At 44.4% G+C, this 16,895-nt stretch overlaps 1 protein-coding gene across 1 annotated transcript; it reads left to right on the plus strand.

Moving 5' to 3' along the window:
• Positions 1-2,306: 2,306 nt before the first annotated feature.
• Positions 2,307-10,362, plus strand: LOC147023208 (uncharacterized). Its single transcript, XM_085888388.1, has 4 exons — positions 2,307-2,627; positions 4,510-4,833; positions 7,092-7,242; positions 9,560-10,362. The coding sequence occupies exons 1-4, from the start codon at positions 2,330-2,332 to the stop codon at positions 10,089-10,091; spliced, it is 1,305 nt and encodes a 434-aa protein (XP_085744514.1). The 5' UTR covers positions 2,307-2,329; the 3' UTR covers positions 10,092-10,362.
• Positions 10,363-16,895: the final 6,533 nt, after the last annotated feature.

Here is a 16,895-nt window from a genome sequence, read left to right on the forward strand (position 1 = left end):
CCTATAGGAGGTCCCTTTCAGCACATACAATTTTGCAGGTCAAGGTCAAAGGTCAAGGTCACTTTGTTGTAAATCAGGGGAGTCGACGAAACCCTTATTTTTTGAGTAATTTTGATCGGATCGTCTTCAAACGTCATGGGAATATACTTCATGGTCTGGCGCTCAGCTGATTAATTTTTGGTGGCGATTGGCCTTGACCTTCATGGTTAGTGCCTCAGGTCAAACATATTTGACCCCAAGGTCAAATTTTCAAGTTTTAGGAACCATATCGTGTGGAACCTCAAATTGAACATCTCGATGAGTGCTTTCCAGATATGTCAAGCTTGAGACATTATGACGTCATTTGGTGACGTTATGAGGAAAACGCATATTTCTCATGGTTTCTCTGTAGAACAAGTGAATCGGATGAAAATTGACAATTTCAGAAATTCGGCCTTTGTTGATTTTGTGGCCGATTTGGACTGACAAAGTAATTTGTGGTTGAATTCTGTGACGTGAAATATAAATCCTCCACAAATTTGAAGTCAATCGCATGCAAATTGAGGTTGTTCTTGTCCAAACAAAACCTTACTTGTTGACCTTTGGCCTATTTTGACCTTTTGGTGCATGTTGACCTCAAAAATAATTGGTGGATGAATTCAGTGATCGGAAATATAAATCCTCTTTAAATTTCAAGTCAATCGCATGAAAATTGAGGATTTTAGAAATCTCACCGAAGTTGTTGACCTTTGGCCAATGTTGGCCTTTTGACCTTTTGACTGAAAAACAATAGGCTTCTTCTTTATGACAAACTCTACCATGTGGTGAAGTTTTGTGAAGATCGGTTTGAAATAGTGATTTGTAGGTGATAAACAGACACGCAGACAGACAGACAGACAGACAGACAGAATAACAAAATCGACGAACCAATATACTTGAAAAATCTTCGATTTTGCAAATAACAAAGACAGACAGACAGACAGACAGACAAACAAACAAACAAACAAACCCAAATGCAACACCCTCTCTTTTGGCAAGGGTAATAAAAAGGACCCCGGGCACATTGAGAGATGAGTGTCCATCACACTTCATCGTCTGGATGACTTTACACTTTGTGCGGATTATGAAACGTGTGGTTTGTTATGTTTACACAAATTATCGTTTCGCCTGGAAAAAAACTGGAAAGCTTCCGATTATTTTGTAAAAGCACAAGCCTGCTGGGTGGCATCGTCGGATGAGGGTGTGGCTGTGCCACTGATGTGGTGCCCTCTGTTGTGGGTTAAGGTAGTAGTTTGGAATTTGTTCATGGTGCAGGTGATAGCTCACCTCCTCTTCGCGAAGGACACCATAGGATCTTTAACGTCCACCAACTACTGGCAGATGGGACGTCCGGTTTCACGTCCATCCGAGGGACATCGCTCACGTTGATGAATAACCTGACCTGTGAAACACCGATGACAGTTTATTGCTGTGTTGGGATTCGAACCCAGGCAAGACAGCTTTGAGGCGAGTGTGCATACTTCTCGGGCCATCCTGCCAGCCTCAGTTGGTAGATAATTAGTCGAGCTGGTGAAATCCAAACAGAATTTCAACAGTGCAGGAAAGTCATCGAGAAACAACAAGGAAAACTGTTTCCTCAATCATTGTTTAATTTTCACAAATTTCGTTCAATTTCAGGCTATCTACAATAGTTTTTAAGGTGTGTTGGGAAACTCAAACGTTAAAAACAAATAAATAAATAACGGACTCTGATTTATCTTCCAACGAACTGCACATCTTGTTTACCTCATCAAATGCGTAGTCATGACGACCGTCAACAATCTGGTGTTCATGGCAACGTTTGTTCTTTGCTCCAAACGTGTTCTGTTTGTCGTGCTGAACACTCCTGTTGTGCGCGGTCTTGTTGATGGTGATATCCAAAGATGAAGAAGCTCGTGCAATGTGCGAATCATTTGTGGTTCATTGTGAACCTCATTTGCATTTGTGTGGCAACAACAACTGCAATACAAGGTGAGGAGGTTTGGTCTTCACTTTCACGACAAACGATTAATCTCTGGAGCCTTTGTGATTAATTCGGACTGTTGAAAACGATTTTGGAGTTACATGAAGGTTTTCAGAGACAATCTATAAAGGTTTTCCTGAGTTGAATGTTGAACAATTACGGGGTTTGAAAAAGAAACTTGATTGTGGATTTGTTTCGACGAGACATCTTCACGGATTGATCTCACTTGGATGTAACATTACATTTCACTGTTCAAGTCCATGATTACCTGTTTACCTGATTATTACCTGTTCATGAATATTTTATTTTTTTCCTCTCTCAGACCAGGTTACAGAACCACCCAACTTCATGTTGGAAGAACCTGTACAACTGGCGATCGAAAACCTGACTTCGGCCATAGTTAACGAGGTTACTCTCCCAAACGATGAAAACACCCTTCACTTGGAAAAGGCAACAATCACTCAAGGAGAACCTCGAACCAAAACAACACACATCGTCTCAACTCTCAAACATCTCCTGGATAACATGGAAATGGGATTGAAACGTTTTCACTTCCTTCAAAATGTTCGAGAGAAGGAGTTGGAGAAACACCCTCCAGAGAATCCAGGGAACTCTCACAATGAGCAGGACTTCCATCTTCAAAAAGGTAATTTGTGCAAATACTGATGAAAGGGATTTTGTGGTTGTGCAGGTTGTTGTTCACATCCATTTCCAGCTTTCAATGTCAAGAACATTTCGATATTCAAAAACTTCATCGTTTGTACCTCATTCATCGTTTCTGAACAAAACTGTGAGATCGATGGACATGTTTTGTTTTGATTTGTGCAACCATGGTGATACTGTGTAACCATGGTAATAGACGATGGAAGGCTTCCAACGGGCGATTGACCAAGAGGTTTGTACGTGATACTTGTGGAACTGTCAAGGAAGAAAGGGGGAGCAGGGAAGGGAGAGGAGAGTGGTTGGGGGGAGGGGGGAGCGAGGGTTGGAGAATATACAAGGTGTCCCATGAATAGGTACTCATTTTCATTGATTAAATACAACAAGCAGGCACAATTTTCCAGGTCCGACTTCGATGGAACAATTGGAGCAATGTTTGAAGAATTATTCAACACTCAACCTGTCCATCTTCTCTTTCAAATCATGCTCATCACCTCCACCACCAAAGGTTAACGGAGGTCGTTTTCACGTTTGTCTGTCTGTGAGCAGAATATCTCAAAAAGTTATCGACAGATTCGGAAGAAATTTGAGGGAACAGTTTGGTATCTGACAAGGACAAATTGAGTAGATTTCGGTGAAGATCCAGCTCCAAATACGAGAATTTTTAAAGTGATTCTTCACCATTGAGAGATGGGACCAAAAACGATACATAGCACGATATCTCAAAAAGTTGTGGAGAGATTCGGACGAAACTTTGTGGATGAGTTGGGAAAGTGACAAGGACAAGTAAATTAGATTTTGGTGTGGGACGGGGGACGAATGACCGGTTGCAGATCCGGCATATCAGTGGGATGGATAAAAAAACGTAAACCGTACAGTCTGGCGGAGGTACTGTGCTCCACTGAGTGCCGTTCTTGTTGTCCACCACTCCTTCCCAATTCCATATACAGGCGATTTATGATGTCATCGCCAGGGGACAAGAAAGGGAGTACTCAGTTTTTACTCCGCTTGTTTGTTTGCTTATTTGTCCAGTAAATATATCAGCCATCCTTTGAGCTGGGAAGCTGAAATTTGGGGACAAAAGCCTCAGTTGGTAGATAATTAGTTTAGGTGGTGAAATCCAAACAGAATTTAAACAGTGCAGGAAAATCATCGAGAAACAACAAGAAAAACTGTTTCCTCAAAACTTCTTTAATTTTAACGAATTGCATTGAATTTCCAGCAATTTACAATAATTTTTAAGGTGTTTTGGAAAATTCAAACGTTTAAAAACAAATAAAAAAAATAACGGACACTGATTCATCTTCCAACCAACTGCACATCTTGATTACCTTGTCATATGTGTCGTCATGACTCCCGTCAACACGCTGGTGTCCATGGCAACGTTTGTTCTTTGCTCCAAACGTGTTCTGTTTGTCGTGCTGAACACTCCTGTTGTGCGCGGTCTTGTTGATGGTGATATCCAAAGATGAAGAAGCTCGTGCAATGTGCGAATCATTTGTGGTTCATTGTGAACCTCATTTGTATTTGTGTGGCAAAAACAACTGCAATGCAAGGTGAAGAGGTTTGGGCTTCACATTCACGAAAAACGATTAATCTCTGGAGCCTTTGTGATTACTTCGGACAGTTGAAAACGATTTTGGAGTTACATGAAGATTTTCAGAGACAATCTAGAAGGTTTTCTTGAGTTGAATGTTGAACAATTACGGGGTTTGAAAAAGAAACTTGAATGTGGATTTGTTTTGCCGAGACATCTTCAGGATTTATCTCACTTGGATGTAACATTACATTTCACTGTTCAAGTCCATGATTACCTGTTTACCTGATTATTACCTGTCCATGATTATTTTATTTTTTTCCTCTCTCAGACCAGGTTACAGAACTACCCAAATTCATGTTGGAAGAACCTGTACAACTGGAGATCGAAAACCTGACTTCGGCCATAGTTAACGAGATTACTCTCCCAAACGATGAAAACACCCTTCACTTGGAAAAGGCAACAAACACTCAAGGAGAACCTCGAACCAAAACAACACACATCGTCTCAACTCTCAAACATCTCCTGGATAATATGGAAATGGGATTGAAACGTTTTCACTTCCTTCAAAATGCTCGAGAGAAGGAGTTGGAGAAACACCCTCCAGAGAATCCAGGGAACTCTCACAATGAGCAGGACTTCCATCTTCAAAAAGGTAATTTGTGCAAATACTGATGAAAGGGATTTTGTGGTTGTGCAGGTTGTTGTTCACATCCATTTCCTGCTTTCAATGTCAAGAACATTTCGATATTCAAAAACTTCATCGTTTGTACCTCATTAATCGTTTCTGAACAAAACTGTGGGATCGATGGACATGTTTTGTTTCGATTTGTGTAACCATGGTGATACTGTGTAACCATGGTTCTAGACAATGAAAGACTTCCAACGGGTGATTGACCAAGAGGTTAGTATGTGATACTTGTGGAACTGTGAAGGAAGAGAAGGGGAGTTGGGAAGGGAGAGGAGAGTGGTGGGGGGGGGGGAGTGAGGGTTGGGGGATATACAAGGTGTCCCATGAATAGGTTCTCATTTTCATTGATTAAATACAACAAGCAGATACAATTTTCTAGTTCCAACTTCGATGGAACAGTTGGAGCAATGTTTGAATTATTATTCAATACTTCACTTGTATTCAATGTCGGTATCCAAATTGCTGTGTACACAATTCGGACTTCTCTTTCAAATAATGCTCATCACCTCCACTACCAAAGGTTCACGGACGTCGTTTTCACGTTTGTCTGTCTGTGAGCAGGATATCTCAAAAAGTTATGCACGGATTTGGAAGAAATTTGGGGGATCAGTTTGGTATCTGACAAGGACGAATTGAGTAGATTTTGGTGAAGATCCAGCTCCAGATACTGGAATTTTTAAAGTGATTCTTCACCATTGAGAGATGGGACCAAAACGATACATAGCACAATATCTTAAAAAGTTGTGGACAGATTCGAACGAAACTTGGTGGACGAGTTGGGAAAGTGACAAGTGACAAGGAAAGTGACAAGTAAATTAGATTTTGATGTGGGACGGGGGGACGAATGGTCCGGTTGCAGAACCGGCATATCAGTGGGATAGATGCAAAACGTAAACATTCCGGCCTGGCGGAGGTACTACGCTCCACCGAGTGCCGTTCTCGTTGTACACCACTCCTTCCCAATTCCATATACAGGTGATGCATGATGTCATCGCTGGGGGACACCGAAGGGAGTACTCAGTTTTTACTCCGTTTGTTTGTTTTCTTCGTTGTTGCTTTGCTTATTTGTCCATGCAATATCTCAGCCATCGTTTGAACTGGGAAGCTGAAATTTGGGGACAAAAGTGAAGATTTGCTTTTGAAAAAACGCGATTTTAAAATTTATTATTATTAATTAATTAAGAGATTAATTACTTCATTACTATCGATTTATAAAGTACTTTTATATTTTATTTCGCATCTGGGCATTATCTCAGGCACCTTTTGAGCTCGGAAGCTGATATTTGGACATGACAATGACCAAGTGGTTCATCTCAAAAGGGTATTTTTGATTTATTGATTAATCAATTAATTATTCATTTTTCGATAAATTACTTAATTTTCAAAAAGTTTCAGATACAGATGAAAAAGTTGACCTTAAGGTAACATGCTATGAAATAAGAAGTTTATGATTATTATTTTATTATGTCATTGTCACACCATTTTCCCCTCCCCCCTCCCTTTTTTCCCCGAGCAGGGGTCAGCTTTTTGCGGGCTCCAATCATTGTACCCTTTCTTGTGGCAATGTTTTGACAGCCGGGTACCCGTCCTGACGCCAACCCTTGAGTCGCCTTCGACACACACGGATAATTACCAGTCTGCTGGTGCTCATTTCGCCGACCTCGGAAGGATGACAGGCTGAGTCAACCCCGCTGATGTTAATTCAGTGGCCAGCGGGGCTCAAACTCAGGACCACAAGGATCCCAAGCCACCACAATAACCACGAAGCCAACAACAGGCTCCCTATTATTGTATTTATTTATTTATTTAAATTACACAATCAATAAATCAATTATTGTACACTGCTCCTTCCCAATTCCGACTCCACGTGCTGCGTGCTGGAGGATTTATGATTTATTTATTTGTCATGGGGCGGTGTACTTTGAATATAAAGATAATTTTGTTTTTATTGTGTGCGAGCTGTTCTTGAACTCTTTGATAAGAACTTAGTCCGAAAAAAACGAAGTAAAACACATACGGTGCTTTGGTCTTTAATTTCAACTCCTGATCCCGACCCCACAAACATAATATGTAAAGAACAATATAAATGATTTTGAAGGTACAGGTGTGTCACTCTCTGAAGGTTCTATCTGTGACACCACGACATCAGTCAATAATGTGTTGTTTGTATTTTTAGTTTTTCTCATTGATCACTGCTAATAATGAACATTTTTCTGTTGTAGTGTCTGACAGTAAAGAAAACAACAGAAACACTCCAGCAGCGAGTAAATTCTCCTGGATTGCTGTTGAGGTGATAATAGCTTCAAGCGCTATTATTGTCTTCTTCATAGTTCTCTTCATTTACCTCTTCGCGAAGTTCAGATCTCTCAAGAAGTAAGTTTGACGACTTTATTTGGTTGCACTTGGTGACGACTTCACTTAAAATCCTCATTCATTAACTCAGCATGTACACAGTTGTAAGATGACTTCAGACCTTTCAATATGCATTCCTTTCTCTTAGCAGGTGAGCACACAAACTACTTTTAGCATTACATCTGTTAGTGCTGCATGTTAGGACGGGGACAACAACCACCCGTAACCACAACGAGATCACTGTACAGTTGAAGTTCAGACGAACCTCGCCAGTTAATCAAGACCACAGACGACTGAGATTTAAAGGGGAATCAAGCCAAACGCTTATCAATTTGTTCCTGTATTCCGAACAGGATAACAAGGAATACCAGGAATAGTAGACGCAGGAGGAGGCCATTCGCCAGGACACCAACACCAGATTAAACAAGCCAGTGGGCGACATGGGTGGTCGCTACATAAGTGCATACTAGGCAGACAGTTTTTGACAGATTGGGCTAAACTTTTTTGGGAAAGACTTTGATTATAGTGCGCATAAAAGCGCGGAAGATGATTTTTGATTTTCGAAAAAATAATTTTTTTATTATTTTTATAAAATTTCAAAGTCCCGTTGCTAGGCAACAGTGGCGTCCATAGCAACGGTGCTCAAAAGCGTACAACTGGATCCTGATATGAACCTACCTGTCAAGTTTCATCAAAATCGTTTGACTCCTCTGGCCTCCACAGCTGTCCATGACATACAAACAAACATACAGACAGACGGAAAAACTGATAATAAGGGTCGTCTAGCGACGACCCAAAAAATCCGTCAGAATGACTTCATCGGGGGAATTGGGGCAAGAGTTGGGATGAGAAAATGTGGCAGGCTCTGGGATATCAAAAGGGTTTTAAAAAGGAGGGGGAGGGAAATGTTTTTTGGGGGGAGGGGGGTGCAAACGCAGTTTTAAGGTATAAAAAAATACACAACACTGGCCACAAACAATCCTTTGGAGAAACCCTCTGACAGACATCACGCTCAGCACAGATTGACATAATCACCCATCCCCACTCAAGCTACCTTCCAGTCCTGCCAATAACCCTGCACACCTCTATCTCCAATGTTTCTCGGTTCCTATCCAATTCCAATTTCAACCTATCTCCTGTTTCTGCTGCCACTCACTACCTTTCCAGGGGTACTGTTCCATGAATTAACTAGAACGGCACATATGGTACAACGACACGTATGGTAGAACGTTGCATTAAATCGAACGGCACATTAAATAGAACGACACATGGTCAGGTCACGTCAGGTATGGGAGAATGCGCCGGAGCAGCGCGTTACTGCATCCACTTTCCACCGGTACTCCAGGGGCCACGGTCTGGCCATCGCCCAGGCAGATGCCTGGCCTCTTCCCATCTCCTTGATACGCTGCACCCACGAGGAACGTGGTTGGCCCATTGGCCTCCTCCACTTCTCCTATTCTCTCCTTCCTATCACATCGATATACCTTGTGGCCTTCAAATCCTGTCCAATTAAAAGGCTACATCCCGTTGCTTCGGATCTAACACCCCGTTTATCACAGATTTGGACAACTCAATTTATTCCTTCACAAACTTACGTACTCTCAGCACATCATCGGCCAGCCCACCACAAGGGCTCTGCCCTTCCGACACAAGTCTTCCATGAAGAGAAAATAACCGCTCCCAGTGTATATGCTTTTCCAATCCCAGCACATCTTACCTGGACCTCACTGGTTCCAAAAAATTGGAGGACCTCATAATACAACTTATCTGAACGCTCCATTAATTTTGGACGGTGCTGACACTCCATCAACACAGCAACTGACAACTTAACCCCAACCTCAAACTCTGAATGCATGCAATGGAGTTCCAAAATCTTCGTGTTTTCTCACGGTGGTTAAAGCCTTAAAATTATCACCGACCACGCCACCATCGTCGTTCCCACCCCCCGAACAAATGGGATGCAGCCATCTTCCCTGGACTTTAATTTCCCTTGAAGGTAATCTCAGAGGCCAGCCTTAACTTATTCATCTTCCAATGATCTCATCCAATAAATCAGAGGAAACTGTCGAAGATGAACAAGGCCGTACCAGTCTCACCTTATCGAATGTTAACATTCATACCCAAAATTTTCTCATATTTGCAAAGTCAATTACCCGCCTTCTTCGGGTCTTCCTCGGTGTTTTCCGGGTGGGAGGACATTTACATATGTAATGAATACCTGGCCATCTTTGAACAGTTGTGCACAACACAAGGCAGTAAATTGTTCCATTGCTTGATCCATGATGTTGTACATGTAGAATGAAGGTTGACAATATCTAAATCTGTTGGTGCTTTGCAGGGCCAGCAAAGGCAGGAAGCACAATGCAAGAAAACCAAGCAAGATCATTAATAGACAACCGAGCCAGTGCATCAAATACCAGAAAATGGAGACTTCAGAAAACCCTCAGCACAGAAATGAAGTACCACCTGAACCACAAGCATGCTCTGTTCTTGAAGCAGATGCTCATGGACTCACAGATAAACTTTTGAATGAGAGTCCACAGAAAACGAACGCAGTACCAACACCACCATCACCCACTGACTGTATTCAGGTGCAAGGTGTATACGAGCTCTCAGATGAGCATTCAAGCATGAGCCCTCAGGTAAACACGGACGGATCGACGCAGAACACCACAAGCGTTGAATCGTCCTGTGTTTTCACCATTGCACCATCTTCCTCGGATGTTTCAACCGAATCAAGCAAGGCCGAGGCACAGTTTGACTCCACCAGGAACCGCCACGTTGTGATAGATTTCGTAAACGCCTTTGATGAGGACGATTCTTATTCTGACGACGATGATGAAACTTCGACATCGTGTTTTGTCAAGTGAAGACTGAGGAATCAAACAGGAAAGTTACAACAATAAAAAGGAATGTTTTACCATATTATACCCTCCACAACTCTTCCAGTGTACTCAATGTATCGCTGTTTGTAATAAAAATTACACTTGAAATTCCACAGATCTTGATCAAATTCTATCACAACTCTGGTGAGATAACAGGCTTTAAAAAGTTGTGATGATGATGGTGAAAATAACGATGACAGTCCATTCAATGTTTCCCATTTTAATGTGCAAACAGGAAACCATGACAATAAATGATTACACCAAATGTTTGCCTCATTTATGATTACTAGTGCGGGCCCGTAGGTGCGTGCCCGTAGGTGAGTGCCAGTATGTGCAGCCCTCTCCCACCCCCTCTCTCGCCCCCCCCACTCTCATCCCTCCTCGCTCGCCACCCTCTCTCTCCCCCCTCCCTCTCCCCCTCTCTCGCCCCCCTCTCCCCCCTCTCAGTCACCCCCTTCTCCCCCCTCCTCTCTCGCCCCCACTCTCATCTCCCCCTCTCCCGCAGATATTGGTCGACAGATAAATGGCCGTAACTTGGGAACCGCTCGTCCGATTAATATCAAACCTCAAAAAGGCACATCCGCCGGACCCCAGCAATATTCCTTGCAAGTTTCAATCAGATCGGACCATCATTCGTGCAAAATAATAATAATAATAAATAAATAAATATTAATTGTGACGTTATTCGTGACTTCATAGCACCGTGTCTTGTCATTGGTCGACAGATAAATGGCCGTAACTTGGGAACTGCTCGTCCGATTGACATCAAACCTCGAAAAGGCACATCTGCGGGGCCCCGGCAATATTCCTGGCAAGTTTCAATCAGATCGGACTGGTGGTCGTCGAGAAACGGTGGTCGCAGACAAAGAGCCAAACAGACAGACAGACAGACAGACAGACACACACACAGATTGCTGGAATTATAGATAGATTATTATTGTAATTTAAAATTACGATACAAATGTTTCACTGTGTGATAAAATAAATTGCTGTGTGCAAAACCCACATTTTTAAAGAAAGGGATGGAATTGAATGACGAGCCAGCAGAAACCTGTGGGAAAAATACCGCGGGATAAAAAACACAGAAAAACAAGGAAACAAAAAATAGGAGGTTAGATATTCCTGAACAGCAAAGAAAAAAGATAAATTCGGGAGCAATCAAGGCAGCGTGCTTTTGCTTATACACTGCCTGGATTCAATTTTTGGGCTGATTGAAAAAATTATCATTTTCCTGTAGGTTTGGATTAATTTGAAGCAAGTTTTACTTTCTTTCTTTTTTCTCTCCGAGGAGCATTTCTCTGTTTCAGGGTAGGACGGATAGATATATATATATATATATATATATATATATATATATATATATATATATATGTATTTACATATATATATATATATATATATATATTATATATATATATATATATATATATATATATATATATATATATATATATATATATATATATATATATATATATATATATATATATATATATATATATATATATATTGTTGCGAATTCGCACCCGCCGGCGTGCGAGCGGCCACACAATTCGAATCGCGGCACGTCGCACACCGAATGGACAATTCCGTCGTGACCCTCTCGGACTAACGCCGGGAACAAGTCACGGGTGGGCCTTTAGGCCTCACCACGATCGTGCCAATCGGCCCCCCGCCTGGGATAGGGTTGTTCGCCAAATTCGACCTACCTAAGTACCCACACGGAGGGAAGACCGGGCGATCGCACCTCGCCGCAGGTCGACTTCGGACATGGGCCACTTTAAGCGACCCGTTCCGTACTATCGGGATAACCGAGCGGTGCTATCGTCAACCTCAACGGTTCCGATTAATTATCGGGCGTATTTAGCCCACTACCAACCCTTTACGTGAAGTAAGATGGAGATTCAATTAAAGAAAAGACGAAGCGAAACGGGAAAAACAGCTCAACATGAGGAACATTTATTCCGCGGCAAACGGAAAGAACACATATACAATTACAACAATTATGTACCAAAAGCAAATGTAAGAAAAGGAACACAACAATGCAGATCTACTACCGACTACGCGAGCACACGGCAACACTTACACAGTTTTACTTTACAGACGGCGCCGACAACACATATACTCAAACGCAAAAGAAAAGGGCCACCCTCAACGACAAGGGGACAGACGGGGTTGAGGGCGCGAGACCGCATGGAGCCTACCCGTCTTGAGATGAGCCGCAAATGCCACGGCGGTGCCACGACTCCGCGCTCCTCCGCGGGTTTCGTTGGCACTACTTGGAATGGGGTGGGAACGGGGCCCCCTTTTCGCACTATCTCAGCGCGGGGGGTAACAGGGGGGTTGTTGATGCTCTGGGGAAAGAGGATAGCTGGCTTGCTTGGGTCCTGTGACGAGCGACTCCACTGGGACCTCGACCGCGTTCCCGGCTTCCCCTCTCTGCAGCTCCCCGACAGACTCCGAACCCCGACAGACCAACTCTCCTCCAGACCCATGTTGACTGCTGCTGCCACACTCTGCCGCTGCCACACTTCGCCGCCGCCACACCTCGCCGCCGCCACACCTCGCCGCCGCCACACCTCTGCAACTCGCCCCAGCCCAAAACAAAAACTGACTGAATTCGCCCCGCGCTCGGCGCTTTATAGGACGGCGGAAGAATCCATATGCAAATTTCCGGATCAGGATGACCTCGGGGGCGGAGCCACGCTCGCCCATTGGACGGAGGAAAAGTGGGCGTGAACCTCCCCTGATCCTCGAATTTGCATATATCGATTCTCCTCCGACGCGCCTGGAGGCAGGGCCAAATCGCCCCGCGCTCGCTGATAGGACGGAACAGAAGTGGGTGTGTATCATTCCTGATCCGACTTTTCCTCGGAAAGGCCACTTTTTGCACTCGCGGCTCAGCGCGCGTCCCGCACGAGGCCAGGACAGCCTGACGCTCGGCGTTCACAAGCGGCGCGGGAATGCCCGCAGAAGGAGAGGCGAAGGTGGTGGAGGGCCTAAAGTGGCGGTGATGGCCATGGCGATGCTTGGAATGGCGGTGATGCGATGTTTACGGGAGCGAGCTGTGACGGTAAAGGTCGTGGCTCTTGGCGTTGTTGTTGTTGTGAAGCGGCGTTGCGGTTGGTGGTTGTTGTGTGATGGCGGTTGAGACGTGGTTGGTTCAAAATAAAGACAGAACAGAAAAACGGCTATCTTAAAGGGTCGCAGCCCGAATGAATCACATTTATTCCCTCTAAACAACGGGTTTGGGCTAACTACACATGTACTTACAGAGATATTTCACCTACGGGACCTGAATGGTGGTTTGTGAATTTCCTCAACCACAACAATATATATATATATATATATATATATATATATATATATATATATATATATATATATATATATATATATATATATATATATATATGTATATATATATATATATATATATATTAGCAGGGATACCCGTGCTCCGCACAGGAATCCCGTGGATGACCGCGGGTCTGAAGGAGGAGATGTCACAGTTAATTGTAAAATTGTAGAGGCTGCCACACATACACTGACACACACACACACACACACACACACACACACACACACACACTGACGCACACACATGGACACGCACACACACACACACACCCATGGACACGCACACACACATACACTGACACACACACACACGCACACACACATACACTGACACACACACACACGCACACACATGGACACGCACACACACTGACGCACACACATGGACACACACACACACAGACACACACACACACACATAGACACACACACATAGACACACACACATAGACACACATAGACACACATAGACACACACACACACACACACACACACACACACACACACACACACACACTGACGCACACACAAACACACACACACACGGACGCACACACATACACACACATTTAATAGTGTGGATACAATATTCACAACAAAGAAATCAAACCCGATCGTGTTTATACACCGCACAGCATTAAATATTCGCAAGATAGAAAACAAACCCGATCGTGTTGATACACCGCACAGCGTTTAATATTCGCAACAGAGAATCCAGATGAAATGAGAGCGAGAGGTGAACCTTCAGAGTTTAGGCTTTATTCCATTTGATTGGAGCCGCTTCTGTGGGCACACCAGGAAATACAGGTTCAGCTAGGAGTACATAAGCAGAAACGTATACATGTGCAGTTAACCATTGCAGACTAAATCCGCGTAAGCACGGAGTTCGATATAATCTCCATTCTCACCAGTCAATGAGCACCTTCAGTTAACGAGCATCAAGTGGACAGCCGATGTCAATAGCAATGCCCCGGGGACAATCCTCGTGCCGCAGAGAGACCTCCCCTTATACGCGAGACGCACAACATGTGATCCCGCGTCATGTCCCTCGATTCACGTTAATTCACCACATTCTCCCCACCTTTAAAATGTAACTAGGGGCCCATCTTACACACCATGATTGCTTTAGCACTATAGGAGTATACATTTCAAGCAACGCGGACTAATAGATCTACAGGAGCATACATGCCAAGCAGTGATTATTTTGAGTTGTAGGAGCATGGAAATGAGCATCGATATATGATATAATGGGCATATAGGAGCATGAGCAGCGAGAATGCCGATAATCTCCTTTACAGATTGAGTCGTCGAGGGGGCCTTATTCGTCGACCTCTCCGGGAGTAAACGGCAGTTTCACTTGAGGGAGACTCCCGATCCTCTTGGTGAGCCTCGACTTGTGCCGGGGATGACTCCTCGATCGCTCTCGGGTGGAACGCGGCAGCCCCGTCGCCTGGCGGAGTTCCTGGGGGGGAAATGTCAGAAGGAGGAGTGCCAGGAGGGGAGCCAGTACCTGAGGGAGCCAGATGGCGAACCGACACAGTGGTCTCCCTGCCATCCGGGAGCCTGACATGAGCATACTCTGGATTAGTGTCAATGAGTTCGACCCCCTCCACCAGCGGTTCATACTTGCTTTGTCGTACCGGGCGTTTCATGAACACTGTACCGGGGTGGGTCAGCCAGTTGGGCACCGTTTGCCTGTCAACATAACGTCGTTGGTGAGTAAACATACGTTCGTGAGGAGTGGCATTTGTGGACGTGCAGAGCAAAGAGCGTATGGAATTCATTGCGTCAGGAAGAGCAACCTCCCATCGCTCGGGGCCCAGTCCTCTCGATTTCAGCGCCAGAGTTACGGCTTTCCAAATTACTCCATTATACCGTTCCACCTGCCCGTTTCCCTGTGGGTTGTAACCCGTCGTTCGACTAGTTGCTATGCCGTGCTCTAATAGGAATTGTTTTAGCCCGGCCGACATGAAACACGGCCCTCTGTCTGAATGTATGTACGAAGGTCTCCCAAACATAGCGAAGAGGTCAGAGAGACATTTTACGACAGTGCCCGAGGTCATATCCGAGCACGGAAACGCGAAAGGGAACCTTGAATATTCATCAACAACGGTGAATATGTATCTGTTGTCTGTTTCGGTCAGTAGGGGCCCTTTGAAGTCGATGTTTAGTCTCTCGAAGGGGGAAGTGGCCTTGATCAGTCTGCCAGATGCCGCGCCAAAGAATCTGGGTTTTAGTTCAGCACAAACAGGGCATGAAGCATTCATTTGTTTAATATCTTCAACAGAATAGGGAAGATTTTGTCTGCGTACGAAATGTGCCATCCTGGTTACCCCTGGGTGGCACAGAGACACATGGAGGTCTTGCAAAGCCTGACTGATTGTTGCCGAACTGTAGACCCGGGAGAAGGTATCTGCAGCAGGGTTTTCCTTCCCGGGCCGGTAAACAATGTCGTACCTGTAGCAGGCTAGGTCTATCCGCCATCTCATAATTTTTTCATTCTTAATTTTCCCGTTATTTTTCCCATCAAACATGAAAGCCACGGATCGTTGGTCCGTAACGAGCGTGAAGTGGTTTCCCAGTAAATAATGTCTCCATTTACGCAGCGCTTCGACGATGGCGTACGCCTCCTTCTCTATTGCCGAGTGTCTCTGCTCGCTTCTAGAGAGAGTTCTCGAGAAGAAAGCGACCGGCCGCCCAGACTGATTAAGTGTTGCAGCTATGGCGTGATTTGAAGCGTCGGTCTCCACCACGAAGGGCACCGAGCTGTCGATCGATAAAACCACGGACTTACTGATATCATCCTTGAGGTTGTGGAAAGCTCTTACAACAGCGGCATCTGGTGGAAAGTTTTTGCAATGCACTAGGGGATGTATTTTCTCGGAGTATTGCGAAATCCATCTTGCATAGTAAGCGAACATCCCGATCACCCGGCGCATTGTTTGCAAGTCCTGAGGTGGTGGAAGCTCACGGAGCGGGCGCAATCGCTCAGGATCAGGCTTAATTGTGCCGTCGGCTATCGTGTAGCCGAGAAGGTCAATTGACCTTGCCGAGAATACGCATTTCTCGTAGTTGAGAGTCAGATTATATTTTCCAGCAATGCTCAAGAATCTGTCCAGATTCCTATCATGTTCCCTCTGATCCCTACCGCACACTGTGACATTATCCACGTAAACAAAAGTGTCTTCGAGGTTTTCATCTGAGATGATGTCGTCCATAACCCGTTGGAAGCAAGCTACTCCATTCGTGACACCGAATGGTATCCTTCTGAACTGGTAGAGGCGCCGCCCTGCCTGGAATGCAGTGTACGGTTTGTCTTCCTCTCGGATGGGAATTTGATGATAGGCGCTTCGCAAGTCGATGGTACTGAATACCTTATAATTGGCCACGCGTTCGACCATCTCATCTATGCGCGGCAGGGGGTAGGC

This window comes from Eptatretus burgeri, chromosome 7 (genome assembly GCF_056783735.1).
Source record: "Eptatretus burgeri isolate ZD-2024b chromosome 7, Ebu_testis_v1, whole genome shotgun sequence".
Lineage (NCBI taxonomy): Eukaryota > Metazoa > Chordata > Myxini > Myxiniformes > Myxinidae > Eptatretus > Eptatretus burgeri.

What these genes read in the sequence shown, in the direction of transcription:
- LOC147023208 (XM_085888388.1), top strand. Translation starts at nt 2,330, where the DNA reads ATGTTGGAAGAACCTGTACAACTGGCGATCGAAAACCTGACTTCGGCC. An exon ending in GGACTTCCATCTTCAAAAAG is followed by an intron (nt 4,834 to 7,091) that starts GTAATTTGTGCA and finishes TTTCTGTTGTAG; the next exon opens with TGTCTGACAGTAAAGAAAAC. An exon ending in AAGTTCAGATCTCTCAAGAA is followed by an intron (nt 7,243 to 9,559) that starts GTAAGTTTGACG and finishes GGTGCTTTGCAG; the next exon opens with GGCCAGCAAAGGCAGGAAGC.